This window comes from Chaetura pelagica, unplaced genomic scaffold (genome assembly GCF_000747805.2).
Source record: "Chaetura pelagica isolate M959 unplaced genomic scaffold, ChaPel_1.0 scaffold101, whole genome shotgun sequence".
Taxonomy (NCBI): Eukaryota; Metazoa; Chordata; class Aves; order Apodiformes; family Apodidae; genus Chaetura; species Chaetura pelagica.
The window spans coordinates 4,059,093-4,082,400 of NW_009952564.1; the positions used below are offsets into that span (position 1 = coordinate 4,059,093).

A 23,308-nucleotide genomic window follows, 5' to 3' on the forward strand; every position below is an offset into this window, starting at 1 on the left:
CCTTATCAACAGGGAATGCTGTTGGAAAACAGATGGAGCAGCCAAAAGCCTATCATAAGCTCAGAGGGTGTCCATCCAACCACAGACACCTGATGTAATATAAAACTGATGCTTTCCATTTACCAATCTCCTGCCCTAATTCGGAAGGGCTGGACATTTTCTGTTGAAAGCACATACAGCTTTTTCCACCCACTCAGTGTTACATAAGGATAAATCTGTCCTTCATCTATGCCCTTTGAAGTAGTAACTTCTGTAAGGCTTTTATTTTTTTGAGGTGATTAGTGCGTGGTTTTCACTACGAGTCACTGAAGCTCATTCACTGAAAATAATACTGCGTACACATTATACACTTTATGGTCACTGGTTATGATTCAGTCTGTTGATGGCTGGTTTCTTTGGGAATAAATACTGCTAAACCTGACAAGTCTGGTGAGACATCTGGTAGAGATGTGTGGTATGACACTACCTGTTAATTAGCTGTGGACCCTGCAGCCTTGATGAAGGGTGGATAGAAAGAACATGTTTCTGTGGTGCACTGTATTGGATTCATAATTTCAGGTGCCCATCTTGGCAGAGTGTCAGTGGAAGCTGCATTGTGCAATTCAGGTTACCTATCAAAATTGCATTCACCAGACATTTTATTACTTAGTTATTGGGGTGTATAGCATTATTACAGAAGTACGACTGGAGATTCTGCAAATGTTTCAGAGCACTGGTAAAGCAAGAGAAGCAAAAATAATGCCTTCTCCCCACAGGTTCTTGTCTGCTTGCTGGAAATCCTGCTTGATGCCAAGAAGAATGCAGATAGTAGATAGCAAGCTGGTAGCAGAAGCTGGGGACCTGAACCTTAGGGTAGTTTTACGTTAGTGAGCAAATGCCCAGGCAGATGTACAGGTATTGGAGAAGGTAAGTTTTGCAGATGTGGAACATACTCAGTAGTAGAGAACTGGCCCTTTTCTTTCATATAGGATAACTTGACAGACCAGATAATGATTTGAAGCATAGTTTAAAAAGTTACTTTATTGAAAATTGTCAGGCACCAATTTTCTATTTGCAAGGATCCTAGACAGGCAGAAGGGAAGTGCCTCTTCCTCTAACGAGGATTGCAGGTAGGATGCAAACAACTCAAAAGAGGAAAGTGGTTAGAATGGTGTCTGCTGTTGAGATTCCTGTGCATAGGAGAACTGTGGTGGCACTGATTTAGTGACATTATTTTTTCTTATTTTTTTATGTTACCTTATTTTTCCTAATTATTTTTTTTCCACTGTGTTTATTTATTTAGTGATTTATTTATTTTTTTTCCTTATACTTTTGAAAATGATCTGGTACCTTGATTCTTCTCTGGAGATTCCTTCATGCTTAAAGAAGTGTAAAAAATTTATACATATTTTGGGAAGTACAACTTTTGTAAGATGTAAATTTTTATTAACTTTTTACTTATCAAGAAATTAATGTTTTGGATTTTTTTACCTAAAAAAAAAAAAAAAAGGTTTAATCCTATGCAGGCTGTTTGCTTCCACGTGCCCCTGGAAGGAGCCAGGAGGTCTGGGCTCCCTTTTCTGTCTCCACTCGGGTGCCGCCATGATTGCAGCTCCATTTCCCAGGCCTCTCACTACAGTGAAGCACAAGGCAAAGGATGCAAGTGGCAAAAGTTCAAGCTCCTTTTTTAGAAAGTCTTCTCCGTTGTTGTACTGCCAATTTGACATTGACTTAAAAATCTAGAATGACAGGGCAATATATTCTTACTTAGAGTACCAAAACAAAATCTCACATAGTTCTCATATGAAAACCATAGGCTATTTAGCCTTTTATTCAGTGTTTATGTATAAATTATGTGTTTTTTCTGCAGTATTAGCCCTTGGGTTATATTGATCTACACTTTCGATATCAAGGTATGAGAAAGCAAGAGAGCCAGCTCTTTTAGTACACTGTTGACTTTAAAAAAAAAAAAAAAAAAAAAAAAAAAAAGGATTCCTAGCAAAATATAATGGGAGATTTTAGATAATTATTTTTAGCTACAGGTTTTATTTGACTTATTAAAAACTTTTAAGTCCCTTTAAGCTATTGGATACACAGCAGCGTTGCTGACTAGCATAGTGAGAAGATAAAAAAACAATTGGGAGTAATTTTAGCAAACGGAAAAGTGCTTTGGAAGGGCAACTGGGAAGTGTAACAGAAGCACACTGAAGGAGCAGCCAGAGGTTAACCTCAGAGTGAGAGGTTTCACCAGGCTACAAAGGCTTTGTTGATCCCATTTTGCCTAATTAGGTATACCCTTTAAAGTTTGAACTCATTGGAGTATTGACTCCAAAACTGGTTTCCCACATTTGCTGCTCATCTTTTGGCTGAGAGCTTATATCATCAAACTTTACTAGGCTAGAACTCACTTCCTTGGGAGATGTGCCTGACCAGTTGTAAAAAATAACACCATATGTTGGGAACTATTTTAATAAATTATATTCAATTTTCCAATATGTTAAAAAAAAAAAACCAACAAAAAAAAAACCCAACGATAAAAAAAACAACCCAAACAAAACACCAAAGAAACCAGACCAAACAAACCCAGCAACAACAACAGAACATTAATCTTGATTCTTTTGGTCATGGCTACATCTTGAACAGAAGTATTTAGAAGAAGCTATGTTGGCCATCTTATCTCTTCTTCTGAATCATGAGAAATAGCCTAAGCAATTTTTTTAACAGTTTGCATTAAAGTAAGTCATTAACAGAAGCCTTTCAGGTACAGTATCAACAAGGAAAGATAGCTTTCTTATCCCACTGTATGGTGCTCATAAAACACACGTCTGGGTTTTCTGACGCTGACCACAACTTGCCAATGTTGACATATCTTTTGATGTGGTTCCACCCAGATCTTTTGGAAACAGTGTCTCTGATAGCCTTATACTAATTTGGGCATTTTTAAGTAGGTAGGTGTTTTTTCTGTAAGTTTGATTTGTAAATACTTGCTTGAATTACCCTACCTTTTTTCCTACTTTACACCAACACCAGTGCGTATGTAACTTTTAAAAACTTAAAAGATTTAGTTAGAGGACTCGAAAACTTATATCTGCGAATCAGCCTACAAAAAACAAATCTTGACTGGTTTTGTATTAGCACCGAATCCAGAAATTCTGAGCCAAAAGCTAGGGTTTCCGTAAAACATTAGAAGGTCTTGAAAATCACAGGTGATGTTTTGGGGTGGTGGTTTGTGGAAGATAGCTTAGGACTTTCCCTTTGAAAGGAATATTTTGCTATAACAAAGCCCATGCAGTACAAAGGCACTGGTGGATTTAATGTGTTTTCCTTCCAGTTCATTAGTAGAATTTGGAGCCTTCCTGATTTAAAGGGACTGGGTTAAAAGCAGAGATGTAATTACTGCTGCCAAGCAAGTAGAGCTTTGCTGGTCCCATTTGAGAGTTACTGGTCTTAGCAGTTTTCTTTGCCTTCTTGGAGCTGGGCATTGGAACAGAGTCTGAGGTGGGAAGGCAGGAACATTGATGTGCTGATACAAGTAATTAATTTTGCAGTAGCATTTTGCATCAGTTACTGAACTTTGAACTGGTAGTTTGTTCTGAAGCTTTGCAGAAGCTAATGCTAGGAAGAGCTTTTTTTATATAGTTTGAAAGATTTGCTGACTTGAAAAGCACTATCTGTTTTACTTTAAGTAGCAACACTAATGCTTGAATTTTGAGTATGACTATGTACAAGTTTCTGTCAGAAATTCTAGAAATTGTTGATGATTACGAATAATGTCATGATTATTGCTTTATATATGACATACAAAGTTCCTAAGCTGACAGAAGTTTGTTAGTCATGGTTATTTAGATGCAATCTAGGCATTTTGGTATGTTCAGACTGAAGCAGCTTTCCTTTTGTATGCTCTCCAGTGAGCTCCTGAGGCAGCAAGGATGATGGAAAATGTTCAGAGAAGTGCTCATTGTGAAACTCCCTAGGTTAAAGATTACAGTAATGATTCATCCTGGTAAAAGATGGTCTGTAGCATCTATTACAAGCTCATCTGCTCTTGGAAGGACATAACTTTCTAAGACCTCTGCCTTGCAGATTGAAATTTCCCTCATTCTTTTCTAAAGCTTGTGCTAAAATTGTTCCAAATCAAGCTACAAGCAAAACTTACAGGAAGGCAGAGTACAGATGCAAAAGCTATATTCTGGTGTGGGAAGTGTGGAAAATAGCCACCAAAATACTGAAGCAGCTGGATGTTTTGAAATCTTAGAGCAGAAATAGCCCTCAGTGAAATAAACAGCAATCAAGTAGTCTGGTTTGTGAATAGGCACAGAGCACCTGGAGTTTTATTTGGTTGTGTTATAGGACATTGAAAACTGTGGTTAAAGTGCTCCAGGAAATTTTGGACCTAAACTCATGGAGGCCCCAGCCATGAGCTTGCACTTAGGGTCACATAGAAGAAAGCCAGTCTGTGCTTGTGTAGGTAAACTGTTCCAACCCATGCAGTACATAACTGGCTGAACTACAGAGCAGAATGCCAGTGAGAAGCATTCTTTGGCTTCTGTCTTCTTGACCAGAGATGGAGGAGGAGGCTGAGTATTTCTTTACTGATAAGGTGGTAGAGCTTGTGCAGCCTTGGTGAGCTGGGACAGGTTATCTCAGCTGGTTCCTAATTGTAGGTGGTTTCTTTGTACTAACAGGGAAAACATTTTATTTGTATGGAATTTGAAAGGAGTAGCAGCATATTAGTTGTTAGTGTTCATAGGCAAGAAGATTTCTGATGAGGTTCCTTTAGTATTTTCCCCTTGTTTATAAGGAGAAAATGTAGGTGTTTTAAACAAGCATAATGCTTTCTGTAGAGTAGCGATCACTGAATTCTGCTCACATTTAGTGCTTGCTCTCCAGCTGTGGTGTTTTCAGTATCTATTTAGCTTAAAATGCTCTGCCTATTTCATGATGTGTACTGCCTGATGCCTTGATGGTGCCAAGCCCCATCTCCCTAACCTGAGTACTCAGTGTTAAGCGCATAAGTGCTCCTGTTTGTGCTGGTTTGGCTACTTGTGGCTTTGGAGCTTTAAGTAGGTGTTTCTCTGACAAGCTTGTAAAAAGAGAACTCAGTGGCTTCCAAAGTCACAACCATGTTTTGAGTTGGGTCTTCCCAAATGTCATCCTAGCTGGCAATAAGGAACCAAGCACCCACTTACTCACCCCTCATTGCACTGTGGGACAGGGAGCAGAAAATCTAATGAAAAACTTGTGGGTCGAGATGATGAGAGGGAGGGCTCCCTCAGCAGCTATGGTCACAGTCAAAACAGACGCAAGTTAGGGAAAAAAATCAATTTAATTTGTCACTAATCAAATCAAAACAGGGCAAAGAGAAAATAAAAACCAGAGCTTAAATACCTCACCCCACCCCTCCCTTCTTTGTGGGACCAAATTACTTTGCTCCTCATTTCTCTATCTCCTCCCCCCAAGCAGCACAGGGGGAGAGGGAATGGAGTTTAGAGTCAAGTTGTCTCATGTTGTTTTTTGGTGCTCCTTCCTCCTCAAGGAAGAGGATTCTTTACAGTGATTCTTCACAGGCTGCAGATCCACATCAGCCCTGCCATGGTCCTTCACAGGCTGCTCCACCGTGCTCCTCTGTAGGCTGCCAGGGCATAGGCCTGGCATCTCATGACTGGCTGCAGGGAAAGCTCTGCTCAGGCACCTCCTCTCCCTCCTTTCTCACTGACCTTAGTATCTTGGCATAGTTATTGCTTTCACCTCCCTCTTTGCTCTGCAGCTCTTATGCCAGTTTGTTTCCCCTTCTTGAATATGTTAATTGCAGAGGTGCATCCACCTTTGCTGGTGGGCTTGGCCTTGACCAGAAGCAGGGCCGAATTTTTGGAGCTGGGGGAGCTTTCAGTAGCTTCTCACAGGAGCCACCTGTAGGGTCCCTCCCCTGCTACCAGCACCCTGCCACACCAACCCAACACCCCAGAGCAACAGCCTAGAATGTGCATTCCCATTCAGTTACTTCACATCTTCAAAAAACTCAAGTTAGGAGTCAGGATTCCAAAGAGTAATTGCTGTCCATTGCATCAGTGTTGTCCCAAAAGACAGGTCCATCACCCTGTATGCAAGAAGCAAGTCCACACATGGAGTTGAGATACTTGCTTTAATATCCAGTTCTGAGCAGAAAGAGCACACAAGATTCCTCACTTCTATTTAAACTGGCAATGCTAAAAAATTTCACTATGCATGTTCAAAGAGTGGGAGGACACTGTTAGTAGGGGTCTCTAGCCTATGGTTGTGTATTTTAGCATGCTAATAGGACATTAATATGTTAATGATATGCTAATATGGTTAATCCAATTATTTAATATTTTCTACCTAGTGCTCAAGGCTATAATCCAGATAAATTGTGGGGAGTCCTCCTTTCCATCCCATTCATCTGTCTTGCAGGCCTGTCATCAAGGACAGGCTGTTGACTACTTGGGATGTGTTTTTCTCTAGCTTGGATCATTTTGGGTTTTTTTTCTAATTCTTGCTGTTCCACTGTTATGTAAGTTGTTTTTATTCTGTGCCTCTTTTCTTCTCTTTTATATGTTTTTTTTCCAAACGTGATTTTTTCCCCAAACTTTACTTATTTCAATTAATAACTGACATCGTCAGTGCTTATCAGATTATAAGAGATTATTTTCCTTTGGTGTTAAAATTTTCTGCACTCTAATATTATTCACGGTTTTAAACCCATCTAAAGGAATGCTGTGATAAAACATAAGAAACCCTTCAGCAAGTTCTGTTATGTTGTTTTACAAGTGTATGTTACATTAAATACAATTGGATACATTTATCTGCAGTTAGTCTCTCACTTGGAAACTAACAGATTCCCCTTGAATTGCTCATTCTCTTGTAACTAGTGGTCTTTCGAAGTCCCAGTCACCAATGTGGAGATTTCTTTTACTACTTAAACAGGCAGATAAAAGAACAATATGCTGTTTATATAACCTGTATCAGATAACATACCCACAAACACACACTCTTTTGTCTTTAACCAGATTTGTACAATGAAGATAATAACTTTTCTTGGTAGTGTTTGCTCTTATTTTGATCCCCAGCTTCCTTTAACCAATCTTTTGACATCCTGAAGCATATCTTGTGTTTGTTTTTTTTACTGTGTTGGAAGATTACTCACCAAGGGGACATCTGTGTGAGCTGTGCGTAAGGGTGCCTGTTGTAGCTCATGTGAAGAGGCTCATTTTCATTAAAGCAAGCTGGATCACAAGGAGGAGCTCATTAAAAATGGCACCTGGGCCTCTGTTACAGAGGTCTGCAGACTTAAGACTGAGTGGTGTTTGGCCCCCAGGCTATTATGGCTTTGCAAAAAAGATTATTGAAAGATTATTGAAGTCCCATTATATCCATGTAGAACTTAACCTTTTTCCAGCTGACTTTGTCAGACACAGGTAGGTCCATGACATGTGTGCTGTATCTTCTCTTCCCTTCTGGTTCCATGTTTGGTGTTGTGAATGTCTTTAAAGTTTACTGAATATTTTAGTGGAAAAGTTACCTTTTGCTGGGCAAGGAAAAGAGAGGAAGAAAAAAACAATGTAAAAGTTTAGTTCTGTCTGGGAAGTCCAACTTGCATGAAGCATGGAAGGTGGCCAACCAGCCAGAAAGCTTTGCAAAAAAGATTGTGGAGGTCCTGGTGGACACCAAGTTGAACATGAGCCAGCAATGTGCCTTTGCAGTGAAGAGGACTTATGGTATTCTGGGCTGCATTAGGCAAAGTATTGCCAGCAGATAGCGGGAGGTGATCCTTCCTCTCTGCTTTGTGCTTTGTGAGGCCACATTTGGAGCAGTGTGTACATTTCTGGGCTCCCAGTATGAGAGAGAGATGGACATACTGGAGAGAGTCCAATGAAAGACCATGAAAATGATGGACTGGAGAATCTCTCCTATGAGGAAGGGGTGAGAGGGATGGGATTGTTCAGCCCAGAGAAGGCTACAGAGGTATCTCACAATGTGTACAAATATCTGGAGGGAGGGTGCAAAGAAGGAGGAGCCAGACTCTTTTCAGTGGTACCCAGTAATAGGACAAGATGTGGTGGGCACAAACTGAACTGCAGGACATAACTTTGAATGTCATGAAACACTCTCTTCCTGTGAGGGTGACTGAGCATTGGCAAAAGTTGCCCATAGAAGTTGTGGAGTATTCGACCTTGGGGATGCTAAAAAGCCCATCTGGACATGGGTCTGGACAAATGCCTGTAGGTTGCCCTACTTGAGCAGGGGGATTGGACCAGATGACCTCCAGCGGTCCCTTCCAACCATAGCCTTTGGGTGGTTCTGTGAACCATTGTAATATGCTCTTTAAGTATTTTTTAAATTAAATGGAAAATACTTTTAATAATATAATCCACTTTAAGACATTATCCAGTATCAACAGTTGGGACAGTAAGTAACTGCTGTTGAGTCTTGTCTAATTCAAAGGTGGAGAGTTCTGCATTATAGCAACACCCAGCTATCATTCGTATACTGCTTTGTCTTTAAAAATATATTTTTAAAGTTACCATTAATAAAAGTATGTCCAAAGAAGAGCAGCAAAGCTAGTGAAGGGTCTAGAGCACAAGTATTCTGAGGAGCAGCTGAGGAAACTGAAGTTGTTTAGGCTGGAGAGGAGAGGCTCAGGGGACACCTTTTTGCTCTCTAAAAATACCTGAAAGGAAGTTGTAGAAAGGCGGGTGTCAGGAAGTGGCCTTCAGTTGTGCAAGGGGAGGTTTACGTTAGATATTAGAAAAAACTTCTTCACCAAAAGAGTTATCAAGCACTGCTGCCCAGGGAAGTGGTTGAATCACCATCCCTGGAGGTATTAAAAAGACATGTAAATGTGGTACTTAGGGACATGATTTAATGGTGGACTTGGCAGTGTTAGGTTTACTATTAGACTCAATTATTCTAAGAGTCTTTTCCAATCTAAATGCTTCTGTGATTCTAAAAGGTGGCTTCTTGATCCTAAGAACATGGAATTATTGTTTTTTTATGAAATACTGATGTTTCATAAAGGAAATAATTTAGGCTGGTACCAACCATTTAGGCTGCTACCTAAGTGGATGTTAAGGAGGCTCTATGTGTATGCCTGTATACCCCAAATCCCTTTAGGAAGTGGAAGGCAAAAAGAAAAGTCTGCTAATTGCTACTTTCGTGCTAATAGCAAGCTGCTTAATAAAATATTTATTTCACGAGGCAAAGCTTTTTAACCTCCCACAACATATTAAGTACAAAATAATCTGGGCTACCTGGAGATAAAATGGGAAGACCAAAACCTCAACTGCTAATCCTAACTTAGAGTTTCCAAGGTAGTTAACTAAGATTTCCAAAGTGGGTGCTAAATTTACATAATAGCTCTTAAGTTTGGACACTTCCATTCCAGAAGCTGCTAATTGACCTCTGCTGCTCGCTACTGATGATTGCTGCAAAGAACCAGCAGCCAGTGTGTCCTGCTGTTCTCTGGTAATGAGACCTTGCTCCTTGGCTCCAGAAAAATTAAAAGAAGGCATCATTGCTGAACCTGCTGGGGCAGAATCATCAGCAGTAAAAAAATAGATGAGAAGGAAAATACCAGACATGTTCGTAGATGAAAACATCTTTTAAATCAGTCGACTCCAGGGTATGGAGGGACATACAGCCACCTGGTTTTCCATTGCTTTAGTAAGTGGAAATAAGCTGTGCTGTGAGGCAGTGGAGTAGGCTGGTGAAGTTTCAGGCAGTTCCTCTGCTAGTCATAGTTTACAGATACAGGTTCATAGTCTCTCGTGGATCTTCCATTTTAAAGGGTGTTTGAACAGCCCTTGTTCTGTTTTACATTTGTTACAAAAGTAAGGCACTTAAAAAAGGGTGTTTGCAGCAAGAAAAATAATTGATATTTCAAATGGAAGGTAGAGGTGGAAAACATGGCTGCTTTCACCATGCTTCCTACAGCTTTTGTTATTTCCTTGGAGAAACATCAGCTTTCTGATTTCTAGATACCTTCTATCCATTCCTCTTATATGATCCCATTGTTTTAAAAATAATAATTGGTCTAAATTGTGACCTGCATTGTATACTCTAGGTGAGGATATAAAATAACAGCAGCACCTCCTCTGCCTTTAAGCCTCTGATCAAATAGCCACATTTTTTGTTTTGTCCCACAAATACGTGGGTACTGATTGTTTTTTCCCTTGTGAAACACAGACAGAAAGGAGGACAAAGAAGCATGCCAGTTAGGACTGCAATGAGGACATGGAAAGCACTGTAATTAAAGGCATCAAAAGCAAATGCCATCTCAATTTAGCAGTGTCCTGCTGGGATCTTTCTTTGAGTTGTCATACCTCCTGATGCTGCTGCTTTCTTCCCATGTCTAAACCTATGTGGAAAGGTAATCTGCCTCAGAGTTTCTTCAGCATTAGATCAAAGAGGGGGAAATGTATTAAACCTCAGCCTACTCAAACCTGTATGTAAAGATGTGGAAGGAAAGTGAGCTTGATTAACGTGGTATATGAGTGTAACTCATAGCAACTTCAAGTAGAGCTTTTCCTTATGTATGTATGTGGGTTGAGATCCTGCTTCTGAATTAATCTTATTAACAGCAGTGTCTCAGTTTTAGAAAGCAACATTGTGCAGAGGAGAGCTGGCTGAGCTCTTAATTAGTTATGGAAAGGTGCATCAGAAATACAGCAAGGCAGGGCATGATGTCCAGTGATTTCTTGTAGTGTTGTTTACTACATTTCCATTTCACACTCCTGCAGTTAATGAGATACAAGGGTCTTGACATTGACCCTGTGTTGTGGGAGCAATGGAGCAATTTGTTACGTATTTGTAGATCCTGAGTTCATTTTCTTAGAATGCACTGGAAACTAAGTAAAGGGCTCTCAGAAAATAGCAGTTGATGGTAAGCACTCTCATACCACTAAGCAATCATTTTCTATTTTCTTCTTCAACCTACCATTTTACACATATATCTAATAACAACAGAGAGAGGAATTTCCAAATTTGTTGAGGTGGTTTTTTGTCTGCTTGTTTCTTAAATATATAGGTTTGCAGAGTTATTTTGTGGACATGACTGCAGTTCCTGCACTGAAAGTTTGCAATCATTCAACTAGTTTGTACTGCTTAAATAACCTAGATTTGTTGCTACCCAAATGGGAGGAGAATTTTACAGTAGGACCTCTTTAATTCTTGTAAGGACCATTTATCTGTATGTAAAGTAAAACCTGTGTCTTTCTGGTTCTGTCTTTTAAAAAATTCTGGAAAAATGTATTATTTTAGTTTAGGCATAATTTATAGCAAGACATTATTATTGGGGTGGGAGGGTGTCCCTCTTAAGGAATGCCTATCAGATGAAAGGGTTCTTCTGAAATCAGGGGCCAGGTTTTCTCTTTGTCAGGCCACGCATCAATCGCCTGCTTGGAATGCAATAAATGTAAATCCTTTCCAGAAACAGTTGCATTCTCACTGGTGAGGCTGGTTGTTAGGTCTTTGGTAGTGTATACCTGTTACCTTAGCAACTTACAGGGGTTAAAGGAGCATCTAGGAGAGACATTATAGATCCCACAGGGTCATTTTGTTTTCCTCTAATGACAGGGAATATCTCCTAGCAGTAGGAGCAGTTTCAGGTCTTTCCATGGGATGCAAAATAACCGTTACAGAATTTCAAATTGCTAAATGATTGGAATTTAAAGGGGTGCTAATCAGCTTGCTAATATATTTGCAAGTATTTTGTAATTTTGCACCCTTGTGAGAGAGGAACCGAAAAGGACTGTTTTTCTAGCTTCCGCAGGAATGAAAATTGGGATTCAACTTGCAAAGCTGAAGTTGTGTTGTCCCCCTCCCAGAGATCAAAATGAGTGCAAGAGAAGGCCAAGGGAAAAATTTGTTTCAGCTTTTAATTTTACTTCCATTTATGGTTTGATTTCCTAAAACATCAGTCCTATTTCCATTAAATTGACATTAGCTGATTTCTTAAAAAAAATAATTGATTAATTTTCAGAGATTGCACTTGTTCAGCACCATCTAGTGGACCAACTGCTATTGTCAGTTAAAAAACAGCTGGTCTTTGTAAACCATACAGCCAACTAGAGCATGCAGTCCTTATAGTGTGAATGATGTTACTTAAAGTACTTTGGTGACTAACTATAAAACAGAATCAGAAGATTAGTAGTTGTTCAGTTGTAAAGGAGAAGTGTGAAGAAAGTTTAAGGTAGGTGTGAAAAGTGATGCCTGTTATCTCCTCTGTTCCTTTAGTTCATTGAACTCCAGCCTCCTTCTCTGCCTTACCATGCAGTGCCATCCACCTGTAAGTTTGTCTAAGGAAGTATTTTGGAGCCCTGTTTCTTTGTGCAGTATGACACAGCGTGAGTCACAGCCTGGTTGACACTGTGATACAAAAGATAAATACATGCTGGTGCTAATAGTGAGCTCTGAAGTCCTCACTTAAGGAGATGCTCTGGAGTCTGTCTTATTTGTATTGTAGGCAAGAAACTTGGTGTTTGGCTCTTCCAAAAGACATTTTGTTTACAGAAAAAAAATCCCTTGGGAAAACCTCCCTATAGAGTGCATATATGCACTCAATAGAATTGTCAGGTCATCCCAGTGGCTGCCTTGGGAAAAGATATAGGGTCTGTGGCTCAGGTCTTTGGAGTGCATAGGAACAGGTTTGCTTTTGCAGCTCTAGCAAGAATCTCCAGGAAAATTAATGTCTCTAGGAGGACTGAGTGTTTCTGTGGCCCTGACTATGTCACCAGCATTCTACCGCTTTCTCTTAAATAATATATCTTTGGCAGCAAGCCCTTGATTTTGCAGCTCCAGTTGCAAATGGAGGAACTTCGCTTGCAAAAGGGGAACTTCTTTAGTCTCTGGGAGGAACACCTTGACAAGCACTGCAGATGTGTGGGCAGCCAGCACACTCAAAACCTCCCTGCAGTGTGAGGAGCAGCAAGCATCACAGAGAGCAGGGATAACTACATAAAATAGGAGCAAAGCAAAGTTGCATTACAGCAAATGTACCAACCTCTGATGTTACATCTTCCCCTTTCATCTTTTTAGGGTCTGTTGGTTTTGTTCAATTGACATATTTTGGACAGTGAAAATAAGTGGATCGGTTTTATTTTATAAATCTCTATGCATTAGCACAACAACATTGTGCTGGGGTTTTCAGAAAAAGCTATTATTAAATAATTCATAGAACTATTTCACTTCATTTTTCCAAAATTTGAATGTGCAGACTAGTTTGTTTCCGAGGCTTAAGGGAAACCAGCATTTAAATAGGACTCTCTTTTTCTTTTCTGAGTTTTTCATGTAGTGCAGCAGTCAGAATATCACTTGTCTGCAGGCCTTCTCACAATATTGCATTGCAACATAACCCCTCCAGGCAGAATGGCCAGTTTTTCAGAAAGAGAAAATAAAGGTTTAGGGATTTTCCTTTTGAAGTTTTAAGTTTGGGACAAAAGCTGTGGATACTGATCATAGTGTACATGTTCATCCAGTTGAGCAGGTGTAATCCTGTTTGAAAATCCACTTGGCTCCCACTGTATCAGAAAAAATGCTTCAAATTGTTTCCTCTCTTTCTGTTTCTCCTCTAGCTCTGGGATTGTACACAGTAAATGCAGTATATGGAGATACTATCACTATGCCTTGTCGTCTAGAAGTTCCAGATGGTCTTATGTTTGGAAAATGGAAATATGTAAGTATAACTTACCTTTACATATATTAGAGCTGGTATAAGAAGGTGTGTATGTCTTATGTATGAGAGTACAAGACTCCAATTGATAAGATTTCTGCCTCAGGTGCAAAGACATTCATTCTTGTGCTTGAAAGACTGCAAAATTCCAATCTGCATAATTTCTGCCAAGGATAGATTAGAGGTTTGAGGAATTAATTTCATTGTTCAAGAGAAATAATCCTTTGGGAGTTCTCTGCCAACTTGTATTAGAGATCTGGCATGTTTACCCAGTGGTGTCTCACTTGCTAGACAGAGCCATCTTTCTAAATTGGAATACTTCTCAAGTGGGTTGGCTGAAGCAGGGTGTCCTTCAGCCCTGAGAAGGTGCTGTCCTTGGCTCTGGGTGGTCTGAGAGTCACTCAATACTGTTTCGTGCTTCAGTGTGTTTGATGCACAGCAAAGAAGAGAGTATACTTGACTTCAATGGAGTTGTGGGTGGTTTCATTCTGCCATTTCCATTGCACGGAGAAGAGAGGCAAAAAGAGGAATGCTCTTCCAGGTTGTTTTGAACAGCCTGCAGTAAGAATGCTGCAGGATGTTCTTTTTCTACATGTGATCAGTATCCAGGGCCAAACAGAGAACAAGCACATACAAGTCATGAAATCTGGAGGCATATGTGGAAGAAAACACCAGGATCCTGAAAACCCTTTTGCTTCCCAGACTGGCATCAGGACAACTGGTTTTCCTGCCTCTATAAAATTTGTAGAAATCTCCTCTTGTACTCAAACCAGAATGTAACCAGCAATAAAAGGTGATGTTCTACTCTGACAGTGGATTTAAAATTACACGCGTCTCCCACTTTTTAAGTGGCATCTTCCTTTCTATTTTATGGCAGACTGGTCTGCCACTGGGCATGTTTCATCATCCTCTCTGGCTCCTTCCCTTGCACCTGGAAGTTTGCAGCTTTTGCAGACTTCATCCACTCAAGAGTTCCTGCTCCACAAACATGTTTTGGGTAATGAGGTCAGAAGTCTGTGGAGGACATTCCCCTAAAAAGAGACAGTGAAACTGTTCCGTATAAGCATTCAGAAGATGCTGAACCTGCATTTTGCAATGTGGTTTTTATTCTCGTTCTGGTTTGATTTGGTGGGTTTTTTGGTAGTGGAGGAGGGAGCCCCATGGGTGGCTCTGGAAAGAAGCTGAGAGCTCCCCTACCTCCAGACCCAGCCAAGGAGCCATTAGAGAGACAATAAATGCACCTCAGCGATTAACATATGAAAGAACTGAGATAACATCTGAGTAGAGCAAGCAGAGAAGGGAGAGGAGCTGTGCTGGAGGAGAGCGGTGCTGGTGGTTGGTGAGGAAGAAGGGGAAGAAAGTGCCCAAGCAGAAGTTTCCCTGCAGCCCATGGCGAGATGGCAGCTGTGCCCCTGCACTCATGGAGGAACGTGGGGGAACATTCCCTGAAGGTGCCAGGAGGGGTGAACTTGGCCAGTGGACTTGGATGTTGTGGCCAGAGGATTTGCTGCCTGTGGACTCCGGTTGTGCAGCTGTGGAAGACCCCGGCACCAGAGGAGTTTGTTCCCAAAGCCTCCGGGGCCTGTGTGGGAAGCCCAGGCTGGAGCAGCTCCGGACCTCGTGGGAAGGACTCATGAAGGAGAGGTTCATGGAGGACTCTCTCCCATGGGAGGGACCCCGTGGGGAAGCAGGGCAGGACTGTAAGGAATCCTTCTTCCTGAGGAGGAAGGAGCGGGGGGGGAGGAAAGGGAAGGGGAGTTGAGTGGCCATGGGGCTGTTCCTTTGTTATCATGTTGGGCCCAAACCACGACATTCTTGGCAAGCTAGAGACAAGGAACCACAATTCTGCTGACTTTTCTTGGGAAGAAGTTGATCTGTATGATGATGCAAGGCTTTTTTGATAGAAAAGGAAATGTATTGTCTCTTTCCAGTGCTTTGCTTGTTCATCGCAGACAAGTACTAAGCAGCAAACAGAGATGTTATAGTTTCTTCTAAACAGAAAGGGACATGAAACCTAAGGTGTAGAGAAGTCCTTCCGATTGCCGTTGTACAAAATTCTTGACACAACCCACACTGATACCTATTCTCCTAGGGCAGCTTCCTTGTTTGCAGTAGGGGGAGGGTTAGTTTAGGGTTTTTTTGATTGGGTGATTATTTCATTGAAAGAAGAAGGAACTCCGTTTTCTGTGCTGGTGCCTTGTGAGCAGCAATTCAGGTTGCTGGTGGGAGCTTGGGGGCACTGGGAGACATGCACCATGACAGGAGCAGGTGTTGCTCCTTTTGGTTTCTACCTGCACGTGCCCATGCCCTGGGTAGGCTTATGGACTTAAGAGCCCATTTGCACTTAACAGCCAGCTTTGCATGTATTGAGTCAAGGCAAAGCTTGCTTTCCTGTGTGGCAGACATCTAGAGTAATCCAAGAGTGGGAGAGGTAGAAGGACTCTAAGGGAGTTTAAACTTAATGTTAGCTGTTGTCTCCTGCTCCCTGCCTGGCTCTGACACTACTCATCTCTTGTCACAGCATTGTCATGCTTTTGTGGCCTCTGCAGTCAAGCTGAGGTATTGTGCTGGGAACACTGCTTGCATCAGTGGTGCAAGGGATGAAAGGGAGTGAAAACCTCAGCCCCCAGCACAATGCTGAAAGTAAAGATAGAGTCAGCCTTTCACCTCACTGTATTTAAAGGCAGAGAGTGTCCCTGCTCTGTGTGTGTGTGTGTAGGAGGGAGGAAAATTAAATCGTGCAGAACTCAGCGTGTAACTTTGTCTCTCAGAAAAATAAATTTTTGATATGGTAGGTTTGTGCAAGGCTGACAATTTTGTGTTCCTTCTTAGGATGGCAGCTGCATACTGATTGATATAAGGAGGGCGTCTAGAAAATTATATTTTGCAAATTATCTTGAGATGCATAAATAACAATATTTGATTGTATGTATATTGCCATACCACAAGTTCTTGAGTCCTTTAAAAACAGAGGGGGGAAAAAAAGCTAAAAACTAATTTGGAATAAAATAGGCAGTTGTGCCTGATTAAATCCTGCATTTGGAATGAAGTCTGACTATCCCAGACAAACAATATGAATATGTAAAACCATCATGAAAAAACGGAAACTGAAGCTTTTGAGCCTAGCTCATGAGTGCTTCTATTTCAAACACACTTTCATACAGACAGAGGCAGGTGGTGCCAGAACCACCAGCCTTCATCAGAGAAAGCCCTATGCTATGCTGAGATTGAGCCAAAGGATCGAAATTATTTCTAGTGCCATGATTCTCGATGTGTACCATGGCAGTCTTAAACCAGCTCTTGTGTTACACTGAGTTTCTTGTTTGTACAGCAGAAGTTAATCAGGAAAAATGCTATCTGATGCAGATTTCAGGTTTTTTAATTACAGGTTTGTACCAATTGCAGATCTTCAGGAACTCCTAATGAGTGTTTATGCAAAATAGAGGTGTTTTTCCTTTTATTACAGGAAATGCCAAATGGTTCTCCGGTATTTATTGCCTTCAGATCATCAACAAAAAAAAATGTACAGTATGATGATGTACCAGACTACAAAGACAGGTTGAGTCTCTCAGAAAACTATACATTAACCATCAAGAATGCAAGAATCAGTGATGAAAAGAGATTTGTATGCATGCTAGTTACAGAAGATGATGTTTCCGAAGAGCCAACAATAGTCAAAGTCTTCAGTAAGTAATCTGGTTGCTACTACTGTTAACATTCATCAAGATTTGAATTGTGAATTATGAAAACTTTTGTTTAAGGGAAAGATTAAAGCTAGGAAAGTAACTCTGGCTGTGTAAATTACAAAGACTAGCAAATTTCTGGAGCTTTCAAGAATGTAATCTACTGGTGGCATTTACGTAACAGGACTGCCTGCACTTGCAGTTTATTCGTGATAAGTGCTGGCTCAAAGAGAATTTTAGGCTTTGATAATGACTCACTTGTGTGATGTCATTTGGCCTTGGAAATCAAAAATGTAATATTAGCACTGGTTATTTTCCATTTGTTCTCTGAGAGAATTTTTCTGCAGGAGGGAAGTGTTAACTGTGTGCGGTCTGCAGGGTGAGATCAGCGGAGAGGTTTGAATCAGCTCTGAGCAGCTAGTGTGCAATGGTATGAACTGTGAATGAGCAAGGAAGAGGCTGGCAATTGAGTTGATAGCCCCAAATGCTTATTTTTTCCCCTCCTGAACTTTCAGGAGGAAGCAGTTCTGCTTTAGAGCACAGCAAAGTTTATTAGTGTTTGGTATCACTACAAACCAATTGCACAGCTGATCCGCAGTGTGAATCCCGTGCTCTGAGGCACAGTCCTGGTCTGAGCTTGCACAAGAGTGTGGACAAACCTGGCCTCTTCCTTGTGCTGATTCAGAGCAGACATGTAATCCCTCAGACCCTGACTCAGCTTGTGGAGACTGTCTGTTACTGCTTTATAGAGGTGAAGGCCTGCTGGGGGGGTAAGGTTAGTGTTTGTAAATGCTGCCGTGTGAGTGCAGTGGGTATCTTCCTCAGCTTCAGGGTTTTATGTGGCTTTTTTTGGCCTTTGTTGCTCTTCAGATGAAGATTTACACAGTCTGAGTAAGTCCCTGTTGTAGGAATGCATTGCTCACAAGGGTGGGTGGGTTCAAACAGATCACACTTCTGCTTTGAAAAAACATTAATCCTTTTTTGGAGGGGCACCCTTACTCTTCTTTCAGGGAGAAGGTGTTAGGGAGTTCTCATTTGTGTCTAGGCAGAAGTTTCTCAGTGGTATAAATGAGTTTGAAGCTTGATTAGTAATCAACATAATTCCTCTATCTTGTTTCACTTTGCATTTGACTACAAGAGCAATTGAATTAATGACAACAGGGAGGAGTGTGCTCAGAGCAGGCATAGTAAATACAACACTTCAAAGGAAATGGTAAAGAATTATTATGTTTACTTATTGCACAGCAGTAAATATGTAGATGAGGCAGTAGTATATGGTAAAACTAAATGCTAACTGCTGGAATTACTGTGTACTGTACAAAATATTAACACAATGCTAACTCAGCCATGGAGCACAGATTGTATGTTTCATTGTATACATTAATACTAATAGAGAAAGCTTCTGTTTACTAAGGAAGATAAGAATAGAGGATTCCATGCATGTAACGTAGCTAACTTAGCACTGCAAGAAAAAATACCTTTGCAGTTTTTCATTTTGAAGTCACAACTTGACTTAAGATTCTCTTAACCTTTCTTTGCATTTAACTCCTTGACTCTGGGGTTTGGGGTTTAATTTTTTGTTATTGCTTGCTTGCTTGTTCAAATGAGGAAAGGGAAGAGTAGCCTGCAAGCTTCATTTATTTAACCAGTGGACTTTCTAACTTGTTGAATCTCAGATACAGAGATAGGTTGCAGCAGTGCAAACCCCTGTAAACCAAAAATCTTGTGTACCTGAAACTCAGCTGTATCCTAGAAGTCATGACTGATGCTGGGTTTCACTGGAGCTTGTCACGTCCTCTGCTGTACTAACTGATTAACTCAGAACTAACGAGCTGAAGTGGCTCATTGCACAGGTACCACCTGCTGGTTGCACTGACTGGACTTCTCAAACAAGCTCTACCAGCTTTCCAGATGGATCCTGTCAACATCTTCTTTCTGGAATTAAATGGCCAGTTTCCAAAGCAAAGCAGCCCAGCAGACATGAACTGCTGTCCTGCTACACCAACGCTTGGCTTTTGCAGGCAGTGAGATCTCTTCCTCCCTATTACAGGGCCTATATAGAGTTGCTAAGTACCCTGGCAAGCTCTTAAGCTGAGAGATAAGCAGTGTGCTGAAGTTGCAAACTCACCAAAGTGGGCACTGCTGCTGCCAAGTTTAAAATTTCTTCTCGCTTCAGACGCTGAGCTAGTGAATGCCAAATAAGACTTTTATAGTGAATTACCTTGGTGCACAGGCAGCTGTGAGGATCTGGCAGCAGAAATTCCCTTGCAGAGGCTGCTCTGAGAGAGCAGGTGGTGGCATCTCAACCGGAGCTTCTGTTTTGTCACCAGAGCACTCTAAACAGGCACAGCCACAGAGGAAAGGGTCCTTTCCTTGGTAGGAGCATTGTGGCGGGGGGGGGGAAGCACAGAGGAGGTCTTCTCAAGCCAGTCTTGGAGGAGATGAGAGATGAAAGGAAGCAAAGCTGAGAAGAGGGTTGTGGTTTGGTCAGCTGGTGACTGTGACAGGCAGCCAACCATGCCTGTTCATAGGACTCAAAAATCTGAACCAGAAAGCCTGTTAATGGTCTTTTAAAACCTCATTTTCCTGAAATGTTTTGTCCTTGACAGGCTTTCACAGAAAATAGGTGAACTCTTTTCCTTTAAACCTCATAATAGAGAAATAAACATGCACATATATTTAAATTAAAAAATCTTTATTAGCCCTTTGAAGAAATTCTGGTGATTTTAGTGTATAGCTTTGACTGTCTCTTTTGTTTGTTTTTTGGTTTTGTCACAAACAAACTTGTTTGAAAATGTTAAATGAATAGCTTCTTTTATTGTCTTTCATTTCCTTTTTGAGCTGTTCTTGTTCCATCCTTGCATAGTCTCCCAGTCAAAGGATATCTCTGCATTTTTGTACACACAAATACACATGCACACTTGCATGCACACGCATGGAGACTGGATTATTGTGGAAATATGTAGGCTTGCCAGCTTTGTGACAGCAGGAACAGTACACCTGCCCATCAGTAACTTTGTCAGTGTGTTGGGATCATTTGGTGTGAAAGATGGTGTGAAATTCCTTTTGAACTGAGATTACTGACATGCATACATTATTTTATAGGGAGCTTGATTTGGGAAACATTCTATAAGTTGGCATTGTTAAGAATGTTTCAGTATGTCAACATATGTAGTATGTATGCTTATTTAAGCAGTATATCTTAGGGTGTAGAGGCTTTCTTCTACTGTATAAACAAATATTTTTTTTTTATCTCCTCACTCTTCCCCTTTTCTGTTAAAATAATGGGGAAAACTGTCTCTTTTGGAGATGAAAATTTGCATTCCGGGCTTCAGGCCAAACAGTTTTAACAGACAAGTTATATAGTCTCTAGAAAGTATTTTTTTATGATGGAAACACTGATAGATTCTCCACTTTGGCAAGATAAGAGGTCCATCTACCATAATAAAAGTAAATAAGAAGACATATTGGCACTGGCATAAAAGTTTATTTTTTTAAGGGAGTCATAACTAACTCAGAATCAGTTAAAGTAATTACACTTATCTCTATCATCTGAATTTCTTAAATGTAACAATCCCAGTTAGGAAAAATAAACATTAGAAGAATCAGTAGGTTGCATTTGTTCCTTTATAATGTGACAGCTTAGCTACAGTAATATCCACAGTAAAGCTGCTCTTCTGTTGCTATAGTTTCTGTACCACTGGTTCCTTCTTCAGCATGTGTATCATATAAATCAGATAGATTAGATCAGGTTCTTTCCTCCCAGGTGCTGAAAGAGTTCGCCTGGCTAGAATATAAATTGTCAGAATAAGTGGAATCCATTATGGAAAGTATGACAAATTTTAAGTTGGTAGTTTTTCCTTTTCAATCCATTTGCTAATACTGAAGTAGAAGTATCTAACTTTATCTTATTTTAATGGCAAAGCATAGGTAAGACTATACCAGGCCAGATTGTTCTACTTAGTTTTGAAGTTCATGTATCTTGTAGTAACATTTTGGTTTTCAAACAGCTGTTGCTCCCTTCACTAGTACCTTTATCCTATTTGTTTTAGAACAACCCTCACAACCAGAAATCTTACATCAAGCAGACTTCTTAGAAACAGAGAAGCTACAAATGGTAAGAGCAGCTTTCTCCCTCAAAGTTATGTGCCTAACGGCTGCCTGAAGTCCTTTTACAGTCACGATGATGAGAGGTGATAGATTGAGGCTCAGAGGGGGTGCACACATGTCAGTAAGAGATGCTGGTCTATAGCCATGCTCAGCCCAGAGCAGTTCCCTCACCAGTCCTGTATTAACCCTGCCTGGTGCTGCAAACAAGCAGGGATCGTGCTGATCTCAGACCCACCTCTGACCCTTCTTCCAAATTGCACTTAAGCCTCACTGATGGGATTTGTCCTATTTAAAAAAACAAAAATAAAAAGGTCCAGGATAAGCAGTTGAACTTTCTAGAAATGTTTACTCAAAGCAGCAAAAGCGAAAATAGGATTATATTAAAAGATAGTAGAGAAAAAGACAGTGACTAATTCCTATCTGTTTTGCAGCTCGGCGAGTGTGTTGCAAGAGACAGTTATCCTGAAGGCAATGTTACGTGGTACAAAAATGGGAGAGTTTTGCAGCCCGTGGAAGATGGTATGTTTCAGTAATGGCCAGTGTCCCTGAATCCACAGAGAAGAGCAGGCACGAAGAACTATGTTTACAGGAGTTGCTCTACTTTAATCTCATGCGTTGTTCCTTTGAGAAAACTACTCATATGGAAAGATGAAACTGGAAGGAAACTTGTTGGCCTTTCAGAGCACCCAAGCTACACCATATAATCTTTCTCTTTCAGTTACAGCTTTAAAGCCACATCATAGGGAGGAGGGTTGCCTTTGTTAATGCTATTGCAAAGCTATTCTTGAGCCTATGTAGCTAGTAGAAACCTGTATCTAATCCCAACTTCTTATAAGTTATTAGCTGTCTCAATTTCACACCACCAAGGTTGTGGTTTGAAGCATGTAGATCATTGTCGTCTTATACAGGTATTTATCTTCCAGGATATTTAGGAAGAACTTGTTTTCCCCCCTCCTTTTCAACTTTGATTTTGACATGCTGATCAGACCACAAGATTCTACCTTCCATAGAATAGAGAATGCTTACAAAATTACATTATAAATATGATCCCAAAAATTGTTTTCACCAGCACTTTTGAGGCCTTCTTTCTCTCTTACAAATTAGGCTGAGATTTGTATTGAAAAAATTCACCAGTTTGCAATAAGTTTTATGTTTGGATTTAAAATATACAGTATGTTAGGAGTATGTTGTTGACAAACTGTTCCTGGTATATATCAGTTGCAATACTAGGGGAAAACTGTTTGTATAGTTGGGTAACTTGTTTCTTGCGTGTTTGCAGCCTGATAACACATACAGAGCAAGAAACAATATGTAGGAAAAAGGCTGCAAATTCTGTCTATGTGACACTGAAACAGTATTTCCTTTTCAGTTGTGGTCATAAATTTGCAAAAGCTTGTGAACAAATCAACTGGACTCTTTACCATGACATCATCTCTTCAGTACGTGCCAACGAAGGAAGATGCAAATGCCAAGTTTTCTTGCATTGTGACCTATTATGGACCATCTGGCCAGAAGACATTACAGTCTGACCCAGTTGTCTTCGATGTTCACTGTAAGTTATTAAAAAGCATCTGTTGCTGTATGAGGTCTGCCTGGGGGGAAAAAGCAAAATCAAAGACAGTTTACAAAATTACAGAGACAGTACTGCTTAGTTTTCAAGATGGTTTCTTCAAAGGTGGTATGCAGCAAGATGGTCCAAATACATTATCTGTGTCATTTTTACTTAATTTACCTGAAATTTCTTTTTTTCTTTCTAACAGTAGAATATCAAGATTGTGTTGACAAGAGGAAAGTGGATAACCAAAAAAATTTTACAGTGAAGTGGGCTTTTTGGAATTTTAACAGAAGTTAG

General features: G+C 40.4%; 1 protein-coding gene across 1 annotated transcript in view; it reads left to right on the plus strand.

Moving 5' to 3' along the window:
* Positions 1 to 13,564: 13,564 nt before the first annotated feature.
* Positions 13,565 to 23,308, plus strand: part of ALCAM (activated leukocyte cell adhesion molecule) — a 34,670-nt gene continuing 24,926 nt past the window's right edge. The window contains exons 1-5 of the mRNA XM_009993356.1: positions 13,565 to 13,666; positions 17,130 to 17,349; positions 21,399 to 21,463; positions 21,888 to 21,975; positions 22,826 to 23,008. Coding sequence (XP_009991658.1) covers positions 13,613 to 13,666; positions 17,130 to 17,349; positions 21,399 to 21,463; positions 21,888 to 21,975; positions 22,826 to 23,008 — 610 coding nt within the window. The 5' untranslated portion in view covers positions 13,565 to 13,612. The remainder of the gene's footprint in view (positions 13,667 to 17,129; positions 17,350 to 21,398; positions 21,464 to 21,887; positions 21,976 to 22,825; positions 23,009 to 23,308) is intronic.